The sequence below is a fragment of the Crocuta crocuta genome, unplaced genomic scaffold (assembly GCF_008692635.1).
Source record: "Crocuta crocuta isolate KB4526 unplaced genomic scaffold, BGI_CrCroc_1.0 scaffold219, whole genome shotgun sequence".
Classification (NCBI taxonomy): domain Eukaryota; kingdom Metazoa; phylum Chordata; class Mammalia; order Carnivora; family Hyaenidae; genus Crocuta; species Crocuta crocuta.
This window is the reverse complement of record NW_027551572.1, coordinates 5,859,532-5,879,717: the sequence shown is the minus strand read 5'-3', so window position 1 is coordinate 5,879,717 and position 20,186 is coordinate 5,859,532. Positions and strand designations below refer to the sequence as shown.

General features: G+C 36.9%; 1 protein-coding gene across 1 annotated transcript in view; it reads left to right on the top strand.

Moving 5' to 3' along the window:
- SLC25A12 (solute carrier family 25 member 12) overlaps positions 1-20,186 on the top strand; it is a 108,063-nt gene that overhangs the window by 56,036 nt on the left and 31,841 nt on the right. The window contains exons 7-13 of the mRNA XM_077751181.1: positions 1,680-1,818; positions 2,464-2,557; positions 5,231-5,315; positions 11,475-11,556; positions 12,813-12,971; positions 16,100-16,152; positions 16,590-16,670. Of these exons, the coding sequence (XP_077607307.1) occupies positions 1,680-1,818; positions 2,464-2,557; positions 5,231-5,315; positions 11,475-11,556; positions 12,813-12,971; positions 16,100-16,152; positions 16,590-16,670 (693 nt within the window). The remainder of the gene's footprint in view (positions 1-1,679; positions 1,819-2,463; positions 2,558-5,230; positions 5,316-11,474; positions 11,557-12,812; positions 12,972-16,099; positions 16,153-16,589; positions 16,671-20,186) is intronic.

The window sequence follows — 20,186 nt, the reverse complement described above, 5'->3', positions numbered from 1 at the left end:
GCTGTGGCAGAAGGTATGGAGGAAATATGTGGGCATCAGCCAATGTGGCTCCCTCCTCTCTCTGCCCCTTCACCTGTGCATTCAGTCTGCATGGACCAGACGGTTTTTTTGTTCTGTCAAACTGCTAATCTCTATAAAATAATCATCTGGGCCAATAGCAAACTGATGTCATTCACTTCCTCACAAAGAGTGGTGAAACTTTCCTCACTTACCAGTTCTCTTGTTCGTGCATTGTACTTATGTATAAGTTTTTGATTGCTGCTTGTTTTATATGGAGGGCAGCCAGTGAGTGCTTTTGTTGTTTCAGCTGAAGATCATTATCTCTGATTTAGACCGGGGTAGAAAGATCAACTTCTGTTCTTTTTCTTCAGTGAATTTGAACATGGAGCATGTCACTTTGTCCTGCACATTTCACCTCCTTGACACCCATCTCCCACTGCCTGAACCCTTACCTCATACCCCAGCCAAAAAATGAGAGGACAGAAAGAAAGAGAGGGAGGAAAAGGGGGAGGAAGGAAAGAAAATCCTACAGAGAAGGATTCTCAGTGCCTTGGAATGAGGGGACCCATTTAATCTTTTCCAATTGGGTTACATAGACCTATTATAGCTTCAACTTACCAAATGCCATTACAGTCCCTGAAGGAATGTATTAAATAATTTGAGTTCTCCCTTTGGGTCACTGGTATCCAAATTCAATCTAAGACAAATATCATCTATATTTGGGTTAAGGCATGTGTGTGAGGGATGGGTACATTTGCCCATCATTACCTACACTATTCTTAGTAGACCTTTGTGATTAAGGTCACACTGGTATTTCCATAAGTATTTCTTTGGAGTTTTTATTAGAGAATGTTTTTAATCATACGGGTTCCTCTGACTCCTGGCTTAAAGATTAGGCTTTTGCAAACTATGAAAAATACTCTCTTTTGAGTTTATGTCCAAGTGGTGGGCAGAGGGAGAACTTACCTCTTCACCCCACAGAGGTAATGAAGGCCAGATTGCCCCCCACCCCCATCACTCCCCAGGCACAAGAGAAGCCTCTTTTGCACTATTCCACTAAAGATGTAGTTTATGGTGAATAAATCCTCCCTAGATTTTCTCTACATTTTTTGGAGTTTCTGGTAGTTGTACCTTTCATGAGGCAGATTCAGAGACTAGCACAGACTGTAAAATATCTTAATAATTGCAGTGGTCTTAAAACAATGATTAGGAAAGTTGATATAGTGAAATAGTTTTAAAATACAAAGTTACCACTGATTTCTGTGTTTGAAAAAAAGCAAGATTAAAAAATACTTTCTATATTGTACATTGATGTTTGAATTATCCTGGACTAGCAAGAGTTCATAGTTGAGGATCTTGAAAATCCTGTTTAAATAACCATTATTTTTGATCTGTGATAATTATATTTGTTGTTTCTGACCTTATAGGTAGATGAACCATGAAGTCCAACTTCCAGATGTTGCTTTCTTCCTTAAAACCTAAATTACATAGACCTCCCTGAGGGCGTGAAATGCACTGAGTGTTTCAGTACGATACTTTCTTTGTATTTATGGACTGGTTGTTAATCACTTTAATAATGAAGACTACTTTCAATCTTCTTTGAGAAAAGTGTACTATCCTTAAATGTGTTTTATTTGTTTTTGCTTGTTGTTTAAACTTTTCCTGTTGTCATTTTCTAGGCAGCTGGAGGAAGTACCTCACACCAGGTTAGCTTCTCCTACTTCAATGCATTTAACTCCTTACTGAATAACATGGAGCTTGTTCGTAAGATATATAGCACTTTAGCTGGCACAAGGAAAGATGTCGAAGTCACAAAGGGTAAGATTTCAAAAATATGTGAATGTGCATTTTCACCTTTCTTTATTTAGGACACGAGGTTGACTAAAGTTTACCACTCTGGAGCCAGATCTGGAGAGTGTGTTATTGTGTGCACACGTTTACTTGGGCGGTAGTGGTCTCTCAAAATCCAGGTGCATTTAATGGGATTCTAGGGACAGGAATGAAAAAGCAGCTTTATGATTTTGAAAAGAACCTTGGCCCAGTCTGTCAGTCAAACCTGCCAGTGGCAGTGTGGCAGAAACTTTTTGTACTAGGAAAGAGTTGCCACAGAAGGATGGGCAAGCCTACTCTTTTTGCTGTATTGAAGTAGGATGTTTTAGCTCATTGGAGAATAGCACTTCTTTTGATCTTGTAATTCTGGAGACCAAAGCAAATAAACAAGATAAGACAGAGGATTCTAAAAAGATTGTTTTATCTTTGAAATTAATTTGTTTTTGCTGGTCATTGAGTAACATTTTATCTTTTGCCAGCTTTCAAAATTTCATAGTTGAATTTAGGTATTTAAATTCAGTTTTAGATTTTTAAAAAAATTCTAAACTGCCTTTAGCTTTCAGATTATAGTTGGTTAAACTAGAAGCATATTGAGAATCTTTTCAGATTTTAAATACTTTCTTTTTCTTCTAGAGGAATTTGCCCAGAGTGCCATACGCTATGGACAAGTCACTCCACTAGAAATTGATATCCTCTACCAACTTGCAGACTTATATAATGCTACAGGGTAACTATTCAAATAATTCTTCATGATATTTACTATAGGACAGTTCCTGTAACATGTGAAGTAGGGGTATGCTTTCAGTTCATTTTAATAGTAGTTAATTCAGTCTTCAAATTTCAAGAAAGAGAGAGAAGCAAAATGATAAACGGGAGGAGGGAGAGACAGAGGAAGACAGACCTTTAGGTTGGGGGGGGATGAATGGAAGGAAATGGAGAGAGAGCAAGAGGGTGAAAGAGTAAGGAGGGGAAGAGAAAAGGAGAGAAGAAATGGAGAGAGGGAGGTAAAAGAGGAGAGTAAGGGCTCACGGGCCTTGAAAGAGGGAGATAGGGGACAGAAGACACATGAAAGTGAGGAGAAAAGTTGATTTCATTTGGACTTGATTAAATGTAAGAGACTGGTGAAAATTTGCCTACATTTATAAAATAAATTGCAGTACATGTCCAGGTGTCTTATAATCCTTTTGTTTTATTCACAAATGGTCATTGTACGAAACAGCATGTATCATTTTGTGTTGGAAAGTATCATTTTCTTGAAATGTCTCTGTGACATTATCATTATGGTGGTCACAGACCAAGCTCAGATGTTTTTATGCCTCCATTTTATTGTTTTTAATGTTTATTTTACTTATTTTGAGAGAGAGCGAGCGAGTGAGAATGTGCATGTGTGTGAGAATGGGGGAGGGGCAGAGAGCGATGGGGAGAGAGACTCCTAAGCAGGCTCTGCCAACTCAGGACTCTATCTCATGAATAGTGAGATCATAACCTGAGATGAAATCAGTAATTGGATGCTTAAGTGACTGAACCACCCAGGCACTCCTTTACCTCCACTTTATAGACTAATAAAAACCAAAGTACACTGAGAATTTTTGATTTGCGAAGTTCTTTTGTAAATCCGAAAGAAAAAAACCTTCATCTCTGGGCAGGATTTGTGGGATCCTGGGACTTAGGCACTATTAAGCAATAAGATTTTTTTAAGCATAGGAATATCCAAAAAATGGGTTTCAACCCTAGAGCTGAGGACTAATAGAAGTTGGATATACATGGGTGATTTATTGCCTTAATGCTACATAATGAATTGCTGGGCTGGAGATGATACTAAACATGCCATCCAGTCTTTGGTGATTGACATGAAATATCAGGCCATGTCTCATCCATCTAGAATTCACTTTTTTCTTTTATTGCAGAGGTTCTGTGCCTCCTTGTGATAATAAATGGTTCAAAAAATACTTTTCAAAACTAGATCTGAAGTGATCTACCTGGTTCATGGAATGGACTTATTTTTAAGTAAATTTTTTGAAAACAGTAGTGCAGGGTTCAAAACTCAGAGCTTAAAAGAGCATACTATAAAAAAAGTATCTTTTCTACCCTTGTGCCTTTCCTTAAAGGCAACCAGTATTCATCAGTTTGTCCTTCTCAAGATACTTTGTATCTTGCATTGAATATGTATCCTAAAGGAATGCATTTACTATGTATGAATGAACTGTCAATGTCTTTACTTTGCTTCTAATAAGAATTAGTTCTTTACTTTTAATATCTACCATTGGAGTCTTATTAAATTTGTGTAGTCCGTATTATTTTTGAGAACTTTTGCTTTTTTTGGAGCCTGGGTCTGGAGATTTTTTCCCACTAAAATGATCTGGGTGAATAGAGAAATACTGCTTTATTGTTATTATTTTTATTTTAGAGAGAGACAGCATGAGCAGGGGAGGGGGCAAAGGAAAAGAGACAGATAATCTTAAGCAGGCTCCATGCTCAGCACAGAACCTGACAAAGGGCTCCATCCCACAACCTTGGGATCATAACCTGAGCCAAAATCAAGAGCCGGATGCTGAACTGAACTGAGCCACCCAGGCGCCTCAAGAAATACTGCGTTTAAAAAAATATTTTTAATGTTTTATTTATTTTTGAGACAAAGAGGGACAGAACATGAGAGGGGGAGGGGCAGAGAGACTGGGAGACACAGAATCTGAATCCGGCTTAGGCTCTGAGCTGTCAGCACAGAGCCCGACACGGGGCTCGAACCCATGAACGTAAGATAATGACCTGAGCTGAAGTCAGAGGCTTTACTGACTGAGCCACCCACGCGCCCCAAGAAATACTACTTTTAAAGCACAGTTCTTGGGGTGCATTGGTGGCTTAGTTGGTTAAGCATTCAGCTTCAGCTCAGGTCTTGATCTTGAGGTCCATGGGTTCAAGCCATGAGTCAGACTCTGTGCTGACAGCTCAGAGCCTGCAGCCTGCTTCGGATTGTGTGTCTCCCTTTCTCTCTGTCCCTCCTCTGCTCATGCTCTGTCTTTCTCTCAAAAAAATGAATAAACATTTTTAAAAAATTATTTTAAAGCATAGTTCTTGGGGCCCCTGGATGGCTCCGTCAGTTAAGCCTCTGACTTTGGCTCAGGTTGTGATCTTGAGGTTCGTGGGTTCAAGCTCTGCATTGGGCTCTGTGCTGACAGCTGGAAACCTGGGGCTTGCCTTGGATTCTGTGTCTCCCTTTCTCTCTCTGCCCCTCCCCCACTCATGCTCTGCCTCTGTCTCTCAAAAATGAATAAAAAGGTTAAAAAACTTACAGAAAAACTTAGTTCTTTTCTTGTCGTCTTTTTTTCTGAAGAAACATGAACTTGGCATGAGGAATTTGCTGGTGTCTAACATTTTTTTCTTTACGTATTTTTGCCTGAAGGCGCTTGACTTTGGCAGATATTGAGAGAATAGCCCCGTTGGCTGAGGGGGCCTTACCTTACAACCTGGCAGAACTTCAGAGACAGGTAGGAGGGATCTCATAAATGGAATCGCCTTCAAAATTGCTGAAATAATATGTACACCACAACCTAGAGTTCCTAAATGCTATGAAAATTAAAAACTACTTTCCAGAAAAAGTCTCTATTTAGCTCAAAGATTACTTTTATAGAACTGTTATTGCACTCTCATGGGGTATTTTTTTGGGGAACTGAATTTATGTTTGTGTTTGTTTTTCCCTTTATTAAGATAAGGAAAGTGAGAGTGCAGACATGCTTGACTCCTTCTCCCTTGAACTTGTGTCTTCCTTTCACTTGTGTGGTGACACTTAAAAATTAGTGTTAAGTTCACTTTGAAAAATTAGACTGTTATTTATAGGGCTTTTAAAATACAAACATTGTTCTAATGAAGTATGTCTTTCACTGAGATTGTGCTTTATAGATTACAGTTACAACACAGAAAAACTACATAAGTAGTGAGCCAGAAAGAAAACTTTGACTATTACTACATTTAAGAATAAAATATTAGCATTTTTTCTTAAAGGATGATTTAAACAGTAGCTTCTGAGTCCCATTAAGTTAATACAGTTCCATTTCTGATTTCAAAAATACTACCTCAGTGGGAAAATAAACCCCATGATATTACATGAAAGAGTAGAATGGAACAGTTAGGTTTTGTTTTTGTTTTTGTTTTTTAAGTCTTGTTTTAAATTGAAACTCCTACTTACATAGCACTTGGAGAAAGCCCCAGTTGTAGTGATAGTCACATGGCTTTGTGTGTGAGGTGAGGGTTAGGAGGGCTTCTCCCTGTCATCCTGGTATTTCCTTGCTCCAGTAGACGAGGTCTGTGTTCCACATGATTCCTGAGGAGACTTGAGCCCTACAAGACATTGAAAGGGTGTGGGGAGATAGGGAAGAAGACAGGAACAAAGGAGAGGGAGAAAAACAGTAAATGGGCATGCCGCAGAAAGAGCCCGCGCCTCCTTTGTCTTCATTGCTGCCAGCTGGGTGAATAGCCATATGTGCTAGTAAAAGATCAAGGCATGTAAGTATGGTTCATTTTGGGAAATTTTGGTAGGAAAATTTTCTTCTACTTATGCACCATGAAATGATGCTTCTGCTTCTAAACCTAATTAGAATTCCTAGTTCTACTTTTCATTATAAACAAGAAGTTTTGTAGTCAGTTAAGTAGATTGAAAATGAAAAATTTTGCTTTTGTACCTACATTTTATGTTAATACTTTGCTTGGAATGTAATAAAGCTTCCTGTGGATTAAAATATATTTGTAACCCATTACAATTTAGCTTTAGTGGCAAAGAATTCTTAACCTGCTGCCATCAAAGTTTATTTCCACTATATGTTCTCAGATCCTTTAAAAAAAAATAGATGGATTTATTCTAATTCATTGATTTATAATAAGATTTAATAAAATTGTTAAATGATTGAGATATTAAAATATTTAAAGAGCTTAGTGAATTTGATTTTACCTTTTGTGGTATACATTTATTAAAATTTGCTCTTGAAATTTGAAAAATTTGCATTTCAGGAGGAGATATTTTTCAGTATTTTGTGTCTATAAATATAGCTTATAACATTACTATATTAACTATGCCGTACATTTCATCTCTGTGACAGATTTATTTTATAACTGGAAGTTTGTACTCTTAATTCCCTTTATTTTGCCCATTCCTCCCTTCCCTCTGACAACCATTATTTACAACAGCCAAGATATGGAAGTAACCCAAGTTTCCACCAGTAGATGAATGGATAAGAAAGATGTGGTGTGTACACACACACACACACACACACACACACACACACAGGAATATTACACAGCCATAAAAAAGAAAATGAGATCTTGTCATTTGCAACACCATGGATGGACCTAGAGGGTATTATGCTAAGTGAAATAAGTCCAAGAATGACAAATATCATCTGATTTTCCTTACATGTGGTATCTACAAAAAACAGAACAAAGACACACAAAACTTAAATCTTGTTTTGTAAGGTCAAGAATATTGAATTTAAATTCAGGTGTGATTTACAGGCAAAAGAATTTTGTTAATTTATTTTCCCTAGCCTTATTTTGCTAGAGAATCATATATTTCAGTAGGTATTAAAATCTAGCCTTTTTTCTCCCCCTGCCTCATATACAGTATACAAATCTTCAGCTTTTCCTTTTCTTCTCTCCATTAATAGTATGCTGTGTTGAAGTGGTAGTTCTCTTTATTGGATTGGCAATAATTGGCAATAATACTACCTGAAGTAGTGTAGTTTGGGCACATAGCTTGACTTGTTAACTGGCATGATCTTGCTTTATGTAAATCTCATTTATAGATTGAGGTATATTCAACAACAAAAGTAGAACTTTCTCCCATGCAAATGAGGTCTCAAGTCATTTCCTATCATACATATGTGCTTAAGGAACAGGTTAAAAATCAGTTAAGATTCTCAACTCTTATTTTGCTTTGAAAAACACTTAATTAATCTTGTTAAATATCACCTTCATGATCATAATCATAACCTTAAGGGAAAGAGTGCCTTTTCCTTTGGCCCATTTGGTCACGGTAGGCGATCTTCTTAGTGCTGAGTATTTTCTTTCAGCCTAAATGCTAAAAATTCAGTACACAGTCATTAACAGGGATGACAGCTACAGTAGCATTCTACTTATGAATATTCATGAAGTGAAATCCATAGCATTAATTACATTAATTTACATACCTGAATACAAGTGAACCATAAGTTACAGTGATAGCTAAGCTTAAAAAAACTTCTTATCATATATTGTATTTAAAAAAAATGCTATTTAATAAGGATGGAGGCCAAAAGGCATTTTGGTATTTGGGTATTTATAGTTAGAGATGTTTTTAGCTAAGAATAAAAGCACACTGTAATCCTTCAGTTTTTCATAGGATTTTGTAGAGCTTACAAACATTAAAAAAAATTTTTAATGCTTATTTATTTTAGAGAGAGACAGAGTGCGAGCAGGGGGAGGGACAGAGAGAGAGGGAGACACAGAATCTGAAGCAGGCTTCATGCTCTGAACTATCAGTACAGAGTTCCACATGGGGCTTGAACTCACAAACTGAGATCATGACCTGAGCTGAAATTGGACACTTAACTAACTGAGCCACCCTGATCTCATTCTTTATAATTTTTACTTTTATCTATATTTAAAATGCATATTATGTGTAATTTAATAAAACCTATTACTTAGGTTTATATAGATATTAGTATGATGGATCATGTATATAATTTATAAATGAAATCATAATCTTTGGTTGGTAAGAGTGTTCAGTCATAAATAGTTGTTGAAAACTATTGACCTAAATAATGTTGGAGAATGCAGTGAGGTGACTAGGGCCATGGGTCTGCTTATTCCCCATCTCACGATGAGACCTTTATCAAGTCACTTGTCCTGTCCTTAGTATGGCCATCTTACCTTAAATGCACAGTGGACTGACTGAGAAATTAGTACTTTGTGGTCTCACTGTGGGTAGGTAGACTATCCTGATGGTCTCACAAGGAAGGAAGTTCGTTTGCAGAAGATTGAAAAACATTGGACCCCTGAGGGCTACATTAGGGAAACGTCTTGAGTGCTGCTTGGTAAAGTACTTTCACCCTTTGGGAGATAGTAAATCTCTAAACAGTCTAAAATTAGTGCTGTTATTGTAGTGATAAAGAGAACAAGAAGTAGTTATCTTTGGGGATGGCCCATTTTTTGCTCTTCTATGAATGAATCAAATTTATACTTATATCAAGGTTTTGTTAAAATACCCTGCTCTTTCACTTATTAGATTGCAAATATAAATATCAGTTTCTAGTTATTGCTCACTTTTGTTACAGCATGTAAACTAAACATAATGGATGGCAATGCAGTTGTCTGGGCTAACTTGATAGGAAAAAGTGTATTTCCTACAAGATCATGATAATGTACTACCCTGTAATTTTCTACCTTTTTCATGATGGTTTCTTCCACATGCTAAATTCAGTTCTGTATGTAATATGTAAAAACTTTCACCTAATAGATTATAGTAAAGCTAGTATATTGAGATAATTGAGCTTTATAAAATATGTACTGATGCTATTTGAAATAATGGTGTTTTACCAAATTTCTTTTTTGCCAAGAGTTTTCTGTGGGTTTCATTTTGACTTTTCATCAAACGTTACTTTTTTCCTTTTTACTCTAGAATTTATTGAATCACAACACTGGCAAGCATAATGAGCTTTTTTTGTTTTTTAAAGCATAATGAGCTTTTAAAAGATCTCTGCCTACAAGAGATTACAATCAAACATTAAATATTTAGGTATCACATGCTTTGGTTAAAAACTGAAAAGATGCTTATTGTGGTATAAGATTTACAAAACAAGAAGCAGATAAAACCTTTCTATAGGCTGCTTCTCAAATTATTTGTAAATATCCGGGTTTGTCATATTCATCTTGGTTAATTGAGCTTTGAAGAGATTGTACAGATGAAAGCAAGTCAGAGTAGACTAGCTTTTTTCTCCTTTAGATTTTAGGCATGGATTCCCTCTCCATTAAATTATTCTAATGAGCATATCTAAGCTTTTTATTATGAGGGTTTTTTTAAAAAGCTCATTCCAAGTTAATATTTTTTCAAATTTTTTTTATGATAAACCAAATATTTTATTCTTTCATTTCAAATTGTTTATACGACATAACTACTGTTTTCATTAGGAAGATATTAAAGAACAAGACTGGCAGACTAGTATAGACAAATTATTTTAGATCCTTTATGCTGTGGGTTACATATGAAATAACATTCTGAGTCACAGTGGTTTTTTCCTTTACATTATTATCATCATAAATTCTATGTTGTAACTATAAATGTGGGTAAGATAGCAGTTTTCAGCCTAACTCCATAGCAGAATGATTTAAAGCCTTTAAAAAATAGATAAAGTCCAGGCCCCACGGATTTATTTTTTAAAGCCCTTCAGGTGTTTTCCCTGGATATGTATAGCTGGAGAATACATAGGTATAGGAAAGAAAATTCTCAGTAACATGGTTCAGATATACTGTCATTAACTAAAGATAACCTCAGTGGTGAGCTTGTAAAACCAGAAATAAGGGAGGCAAGGCTCTGAACTCTTGAAACTGTAGTTATTAAAGTTTTTCACTTTAGTCCCAAAGAAAAGCATTTGACTTTGATTTACCTATACATACATAACAATCCTAGTTATGTGATTGCTCCAGCCCTAATAAATGAGAGGTGGCAAAACCAAAGGAGGAGGCCATTTGTGAAAGAAGTAATGGCTGTGAGGCATGGGAAGATAGCATGAACAGGTGCATAAGATCTTGATGCAGTAACTGATGGACCTAGGAATCTGATGACTTTCAGTCATTAGAGAAGGTAGTTTTTATGATCAACATTCTCTGATTTAGGAATCAAGATAGTTTGTGTACATTTTAGAAATATATTTTTTGGGGGCGCCTGGGTGGCTTAGTCGGTTAAGCGTCCGACTTTTGCTTAGGTCATGATCTCACAGTTCGTGGGTTCGAGCCCCGCGTCGGGCTCTGTGCTGACTGCCAGCTCAGAGCCTGGAGCCTGTTTCAGTCTGTGACTCCCTCTCTCTCTGAGCCTCCCCTGCGCATGCTCTCTCTCTCTCTCCTAGAAATAAATAAAACATTAAAAAAAATTTAAAAAAAAAATATTTTTTTAATGTTTGTTTATTTTTGAGAGATCAGGCAAGAGCGGGGCAGTGGTAGAGAAAGAGGGAGACAGGATCCAAAGAAGGCTCCGCACTGACAGCAGCAAGCCCAATGTGGGGCTCAAACTCACAAACTGTGAGATCATGACCCTAGCTCAAGTTGGATGCTTAACCGACTTGAGCCACCCAGGCTCATTTTTGAAACATTAAAAAATTTTAAGTTTGTTGAAGTAAAGAACAGGGGAAAGATTTTATAATTGAAATATTTATTTACCTGAAAGATTCACTTCTCTGGAATGATAGTGTATTCCCCAATATTAGCAGAGAAATCAAATATTAATAGGCTTGTAAGAAAAAATGGGCGAGAAGAAGGCAACTGTGTCTCATAGGCTGAATGTTGCTTTCAAATGCTAATTGAGGTATCTATTTTAAAATCTTAAAATAGCTGAATTGTAGCCTTTTTTATTTGCCATATACTTTTCCAAATTTTTTTTTTACATGTTTTTTTCTCCCCGACAGCAATCTCACGGTTTAGGCAGGCCGATCTGGCTCCAGATTGCCGAATCTGCTTATAGATTCACTCTGGGCTCAGTTGCTGGAGGTGAGTGACATGTCTATGTGCTGTTTCAAGCTTGTGTTAATGTAATATTATCTCCCTAGACCGAGACATATCAGCAGAGGTGCAATTCATTGTTCCTGCGGGTCATGACTGCAGAGCTTTCTGAAGTGTGCTTTATTTTTACCTGTGATCAGAGGATCCATGGCCCCTCTGGCTCCAGTCTGTCTTCAGGACAAAACCCCTGTAATAAAGTGAAAGTCTCGATGTGTGCTGCACTCACCTTAATTATACTGGTTAAGACAAGTATGAAGAAATGGAAATAATGGTGTTGGGGGTGAGGGCAGGTAGGAAATCAAGATTTGGGGTACAAATCCCAGAACCTTATAAAATAAATCAGCCTCCTAAAGTGATTGATTCACTTTTGCTTTTCTACTTGTGTTTTTTTCCCTCTCCCTCTTCATTGGCTGAAAACTTATCTAGACTTGTGGTTAATATTTGCTAAAATGAACCCCTACTCCCGGGCAACATTTGAGAGACTTTTTTTCCCTTAAATCTCTCCATGGAAAATGTGTAGAATCTGAAGTTGCTTTGTTGAGAAGAACCTAGGTGCTGTGATTAAAATGCTTATGATTTTTCAAAACAAGCCTGAACTGATGAAACTATTGTTTTTTCCTTTTCAGTTTCAGTTTTAGAAGTTGCAGAACATGTTTTGTATTTTAACAGTTGAAAAATATAACACTGCAGTTCATTTTATAAATTTTTCAATGTCAGAAATTCCAAAACCTGGAATTAAAAAGAAAAACAACATAAAAAAACTCAAATTCTGTACAAAGGGATAGAGTCATGTTGAGATATGGTTCCGATATTATGGTCATAACTAAGATATTTACCAAAATGCTTTAGTAAACTAAATTTTAAAATTACAGCTACCTTTTTGTACATATATGATTATTTTAAGGAGGTAAATGGTATAATGTTTAGGCATTGAATGGAAACTATAAAGAAATACTGTATATATAATAGTTTCGTGGTATGATGGAAATCAAGTCTTGATGACTTAATGTTGGTGATGACTTGAAAAATGCAGTGTGGCTGTTCTCTGAAGCAGCTGTATTTATGGGTCCCAAATGCTAGCCTGTCATCCTTCGGCAGTGTATGGGAGAAAGAAGAACAGCATACAGTCTCTTTGTGAGAATAGATACCATGTTTTGTTTTCTAGTCATTTGAGATTTGTTGTCCTTAAAGAGCCGCCATTTAATTACCCTCTCTTCTAAGCATAAAACTTGTTTTGTTTGTAGCTGTGGGAGCCACTGCAGTATATCCTATAGACCTGGTGAAGACCCGCATGCAAAACCAGCGTGGCACTGGCTCTGTTGTTGGGGAGCTGATGTACAAAAACAGCTTTGACTGTTTTAAGAAAGTCTTGCGTTATGAGGGCTTCTTTGGACTCTACCGGGGTGAGTAACTGTATCTTAGTTGCTGGAGTTAGTGGTTTTATCTCACCAGCAGCATATTTTAACTCCTTCATTACAAAAAAAGTGTATAGCCTGTCCGGACAGAGTAGAGCAGTTTCTCTCTCTTAATTTTCTTGTTGCTTGTTTCCCTTTTTACATTCTTGCTGGTAACTAGTATTATGAGTGTGCAGACAAGTCCTTTACTTCTTCTGGTATATATACTTCATGTATATTTCATGGAATCCAAATTCTGCATTTGTCCCAACATGGGCCTGTGGTCTCTGTGCTCTGACAAACTCAGGCACATGTCTGCAAGTGCAGCAAAGGATGACAGCTAAGAAATAGCTGCTTTTCTCAAAGAGTTAGAGAAAAGAGGTGTGCCTCTTCTCTGTGAAATAGAAGCCCAGCAGTTAGTTGAAGGAGAGTTTACCCTCTATGCACTTGTTGCAATTGAAAGAGATAGCAAATGTGTTTGTCTCTTCCAAGGAGACCATTCACAAGTCTTTTTTTTTTTTTTTTCCCCCAGTGAGTTTTCTGAAGTTAAAAAAAAAAAATGAATAAAAGAAAACCCTTGGCTCCAAGTCTCATTCTCTCTCCTTTCCTCCCTTTAGCTCAGAGGCACTGAGTAAAATCAGAGAGATTTTCTTTTGCAGAGAATGTTACCAAGTTGGCTGAGCACAGTGCTGTCAGCATCAGAGGCAACAGCCCCTTGTAGAATTCTCCCCACCCCCCGTCGGCTTTGTAGGAACTTGTTCTCTTTGGAGAGGGAATGACTTTCATGTACATGTTTTCACATTAGAATTTAGAGTTTCCTTTGGGAGGGAGATTAATTTTTTAATCCCTTTGGGCGCCACTTGGAATTCTTTGAAAGTATTCTCTACATGCTCAAGTCCAGGGTGCTTATGTAATTTACTGTACTTATTTGTTTGCACACACGGTCTCATTAATCTGTAGCTCACTCTGAGCTCTGTTGAACTGTTTGGCCTAGAACCTCTTCCTTGGAAAGAAAGATTGGACCTGAACAAAGCTTATGCTCATGGACAGGAGGAAAAAACACCTCTGGTTAGCATTATTTGCAGATATTCAAGTGAAAAGTGTATATCTGATACACTCACAGTTAAAGGAAAGGGTCGTGAGGATGCCCATTATTGGCATTTTATATAGAATAAGAAAAGAGAGTGGTTTTGAAATCAAAGTAGGCTTAAATACCCTGCTCCTAAAAATGAATGTAGTTAATTTTACTCAGATATTCAGAACTCCACCCTCTCTGAATTCCAGCTGTATCACATGTACTCCACGGGAGAAAGGTGCATGTTGTCCAGAATGCAGATCTGTGCCTGGGAATGCTTATTTTAAGCTGTATTAAACCCTACATATCTAGATATTATTTAATGAGGAATTTAATGAAGGTTGAGTGGTGCTAAGGTTTTTCTTTCCTTTGTCATCTCCAATCTTTCTTTGTTGAAAAATGACCTTTCTTCCTCTGTGGTATACTTTTTCTCTATCAGAAGTAACCTAGATATATACTACACGTTTAGCCTTCTCAATGCGTGGATGCTTACAGAAAATTTCATTTGGGAGAGATGTCATGTTAATTAAATGAGTCCAATATAGAAGTTTGGGGGTGGGGAAGAGGTGGAGGGATTGTTAGCTTTATCCAGGATGTGAGCTGATAAAAATCAGTTATTTAAATGAGAGACTCTTGTATTAGGGAAAAGATCGTAGGAGTCCTGTATGTGAACACTATGATTATTGAGATTGTCATATATTGCTTAGAACTGGTCCATTATTCTGTCAGATGATTGACAAAATTGTTGACAGATTAGCCTAAATTTCTTTGCAGGCAACAGTGATAAAGTGACATAAATCAGTACTTTATTAAGATTCCATGAGCCTTATTGAGGCAAGTTGTAAAACAAATACACATGCTGACATGGTTGTATAGAAGTTAGATGAAAAGTAATAGAGCCTCATAATCATGAAGGTTAGAAAGTTAAGACTGCCATCTGCTGATTTATTCTTTTAAATCAGTCTGCTACCCATTAAAGGTGTGTGCAGATTTGTGTTGTCATTGATAATTCAGTTTGACTGACAGTAGCCTGTATGTATGATTACTTGCTGGCTCTCAACTCCTAGAAAATCACTCAGCAGTATCCTCAAAGTAGGCTTAAGATCAGCAGTGAGGGTGCAAACACGTACATAACTCCCCCTTGGCTGGGTGATTTAAAGGATATAGAATGTTTATTGTTAGCATCTTTAAAAAATGTATGCAAAAAATGTATGCCAACAATTTGAGTAATCTGTGTGCTTTACAAAGCTGAGCCTTATGAATATCTACAGATGTTGAATTGTTTATACATTTTTTTCTTTTCCATTTTGCAGCCAGTCTGGGAAATTTAACTTTCTAAGAATAATGATTTCCTTTGTTTTAAGAATATTCTTTTGAAATGTCTTAAGTTTGACATACATTAGTAAATAAGAATGTAGCAGGCATATGTTTTTGCTTGTAAAGGATATCCATTAAATGATACTTAAAACTGCATTTTTCTTTGCAGTTTTGGCTTCCTTTAAAATAACTGGTACTGAATTCTGGTTTTCTCTAAAGAGAAAGTTATGGAAGTTGGTGTTCTGTCATAACCAAACCACTGTACGCTATTACATAGGTAGCAGCATTTGTGGCAAAATCTGATCAACAGCACGTTTTGCAGAGGTTTTGCAAGCATACAACACTGGCTTCTCTAAAGTGTCTGTGTTTGTTTGTTTGTTGTTGGTTGTAAGGTGAGGGGATTTGATTACATTGGTATTGGCAATGTTCAGGAGTAGAAAAGATCCATGGGCTCCGTTCCTTCCTCACACACTTTTTGGGAGGTGTTAGATAATAAGGCTTTAAAGGAAGCGTGCTTAAGAAAAGGATTTATAGCCTTAAGAAAGCATAACATTATATTTGACATAAATATTATATACCTGTACAGAATTTTTAGGACACAGAATGTTTAGTCCATTTTCCATATTTTAATGAAAGCCCTAAAATGTTTGATGAGTGAATAATATGGGGGAAACCATTGCTTGCTGGGTTTGTATGTTCATGTTTAGTACATTCATATTGTTAATGCTTCTTTCTGTTTACCTAGGTCTGATACCACAGCTTATAGGGGTTGCTCCAGAAAAGGCCATTAAACTGACTGTAAGTATCTTTCTCATTGAATTTATGCCTTTTGTTTAGATTATCATTAAGCCAAAAATTAATGGTGATGCTCCTGAGATTGGCACACTTGAGACATTCGTAAAACTTTAAACTTTAATGTAGACATTTAATACTTCTTTGAAAGTTTATATACATTGAGAGAGAAAGGGAGAAAGAACCAGCAGGGAAGGAGCAGAGAGAAAGGGGAACAGAGGATCTGAAGTGGACTCTGTGCGGACAGAAGAGAGCCTGATGCAGGGCTCAAACTTCCAAACTGAGATCATGACCAGTGCTGAAGCTGAATGCTTAACCAACCAAGTCACCCAGGCACCCCGACACTTGATAATGTTTAATTTTACCATGAGACAAATATTTTTATGACTTGGAAAGTGAAATGGTTGAGAATTCCAGGTAACTGATGTTGTCTTTCTGATTAGGTTAATGATTTTGTCCGGGACAAATTTACCAGAAGAGATGGCTCCATTCCACTTTTAGCAGAAATCCTTGCTGGAGGTTGTGTAAGTATTAATCTTGGGCATTTCTCATGGCAAGTATGTTCCTTTAGCCTTTTTTTGCATATTAGTGACATTCCCTCTGAACTGAAGGGATTCTAAGATCTTCTCTGTGATCATAAGGAATGCTTTTTAATTTCATTGTATGATCTGATTTTAAGTGCAGAAAAGAGGTATTTTTGTCAGCTCTAACTCTTAGAAGCTCCTGACATTCTGTTCCATACTTTATAAAGTTCGAGTTCTGATTCTTAAATATTATAGAAAATAGAATAGTGGGTCAAGTTCCCCTACATTTATATTGTCTGAAACTTTAAAATAAGTGTGAGATGACTGATTAATTGGTCCCTTATATTTCAGGTGTAGGGCTGAGTAAACCATTGTGGCTTAATTATAATTTTCCTTCTTTAGGGACCAGAGGTTATAGCAAACAACCATAATTATGTTAAGGCTATTACAATTCTGAATGCAGAGATTCAGATTATATTTAATTAAAACACAAAGGGTTCTATCTTTAAAATGTGAATATAACATTATATTTAGACCAATTCTCAAATCTAAGTTTGTAGCTCAACTGATTTTATTTATGGTGTTCATTTCAAATTTTGTTAGTACACGATTTAAGACTTATTTAGTCCATTTGGTCCCTGAAGACGTTAATAATTTCCAGTTGAATTGGCTGACAATCTTGGCTAAACCCTCCTCAGTTGCTTGTGGAACTTGAGGTGATAAGGTCAGTGACCTTTGCAGCTTTTAATTCAGAGAAAATGCCCCGAGGGTCAGAGAGAGGGGCTGCTCTGGATTCTTCTTGATGAGATTTGTCAGCCTGGTACATACCTGGGACCTCACCTTTGTGCAACTGAAGTTCCTATGAAGAGGTGACTTGGGCTCTCTCTGTGTGTGTACATATGTTCCTACGTATGTATGTCCATTTGCGTGTATGCTTGCACACATGCCCGCCCAAGTACATTCTCAGGAAGAAAATTCACCTCTTTGGCTAACTTTATTTTTTCATGAAGGACAAATAGCAATCATAGAATAAGACCTTTGTTTAAGCGGATCACAAAAAATATAGTTTCTCTTCTTCCTTTGCCCTAATTAGATGCTGTAATTATTTCTCTTCTCATGAGAGAATGTTTGCAAATCGTAAATTTCTTTTTCTCAGTCATTTTAGTTTTAGTTTGGTTAAGAAATTTCTTAACTTAGTTTTGCAACTGCTCATGCGTACATTGGCCAGAAATCTCCTGAGTCACGCTCTTTCTGTTCCATGTAGCTAATTATTTCTGTTTCCATTTGTAATACCCAGAGGTTTTTGCCCATGAAACTGACCTGTTCCCATGTCTGACATATGACCTAGGTGGTTAAACCGTAATCAGATATTTGGTTCCTTTGTTTTTCCTACCATGGACCCTGTTTGTAGGTTTGAACTTTGGGAATTTCTATTGAAGTCTGGGGTGCCTTGAGGGTTGTGCTGACACTCTAAATTTCTTCTTTAATTGTGACTTTTTTCTGAGAGCTTTGATGGATTGTCTAGTTGGAAATTGGCAGCATGAAAAATAGATAGGTTGGGTTGTAGGCAGAATGATGAGGTTGTCTGCATTTCTTCACCTTAAACATTTTCTGCTTCCCTCTTTTTTCTAAATTTCTTCTTCATTCAAAGAGGAAAGAAAATCTGTAATTATTGAGTTTGTACTGATGAATTTGATTACACTACAGTGTAAATGATTGTTAAAGCGTAGTCTGCCAGCTCTCCCAAAGGTCTATGTATTACAACAGAAAATAAAGCCTTAAACGAAACGATTGAGTCTCTGTGTAAAGAATATCAGCCACATAGGGGCGCCTGGGTGGCTCAGTCAGTTAAGCATCCAACTTTGGCTCAAGTCATGATCTCATGGTTTGTGGCTTTGAGTCCCGCGTCAGGCTCTGTGCTGACAGCCAGCTCAGAGCATGGAGCCTGCTTCAGATTCTGTATCTCCCCTTCTCTCTGCCCCTCCCCTGCTCACGCTGTCTCTTTCTCAGAAATAAATAAAAAACATAGAAAAAAAAAGAATATCAGCCACTGTGGAATATAGGAATGCTCTCTTTACCAAATGAAAACCTGATAAATAGCCTCCAGATAAACACTGGAAAGAGTAGCTATCTGTGAGTTTGATCATGAGAACCCTCAGCATCCTGGCTAGTGGCAGTGATACAATGTGCAGTGTCCATGTGGGTATTTGGCTGAATGCTGTCAGTGCCACCAGCTAAGAACAATGCTGATGTTTTTCCAAAAATCACTCAGTTTTAAAGACTACTTTGTGTTAACCTAATGTAGGTTATTTCAGAGGAAATGGCTCAAACTGAGCATTCAGTGTTGGTTTTACAGGTTTTTTCCCCAGCAGAAGGATCATCTAGGACTTGGGCTTTGAGTTGCCTATCTATGGGAGAGAAATTCTGCTATGAAAATGATTGCTGCCCTCTAGGAAAAATGGTGTTGATTGATGAGATAATGAATTGAACAAGAAATAAAAATACCTGATCCTTAGACCTTATTTTTTGTTGTTGTTTGTTTTGTTTTATGATTTTTTTTTTAAAAATATTTTTATTTATTTCTAGGAGAGAGAGAGAGACAGTGTGAGCAGGGGAGGGTCAGAGAGAGAGAGGGAGACACAGACTCTGAAATAGGCTCCAGGCTCTGAGCTGGCAGTCGGCACAGAGCCCGATGCGGGGCCCGAATCCACGAACCACGAGATCATGACCTAAGCGAAAGTCGGACGCTTAACCGACTAAGCCACCCAGGCGCCCCTGTTTTATGATGTTTTTAAAAACATATGATATTTGATACATGGCAAAGAATACACACTATATAAATCTAAAGAGTAATAATAAAATGAGCATCTATAAGCCTGTCACCTAATTAAAATATTACATTGACCCTGGGTTTTGTTTCTAATGTAGCTCAAATCTGCTAAGATTGCTAATGACTGATAGGGAGTATTCCTATCAAACATTTTATAGGCATTAACTATTTCATTATCATTCCCACCTAGAGTTGAAGAAAAGAAACCTAAGTGAGAGCCAGTACTTAGTAAATGGTAAAGTTAAGGTTCAAACCACTTTTTTTCAAATCCATATTTATTCATATTTGGTATCTTTCCATTTATTCATTCTTCCATTTATTCATTCTCATTCAACAAGCTGTCAGGACTGAGAAGGATTTAGTTTCTTTTTTCCTGTGAAGAAAACCAGACTTAGGATATGTTTATGTCTCATAGAAAAAGAGTAGTTCCTGATCATTCTCACCAGATAAAACTTAATCTTAAGTCTAATCATATTCTGTGGTGATTTGAAAGTAGAATTTCATATTGTGATTTGCTTCATTCCTACATATCACTAAAGAAAATACATGCTTATTATAATTCATCATAATAGCTGCCATTTCTTCAGCATTTCATACTGGACTTGTACTTTATAGGTGTCTTCTCATTATTATTCTCAGCTAGAGTTGAAGAAACTAACGGCTCAGTGAAATGCAGCAATATTTGG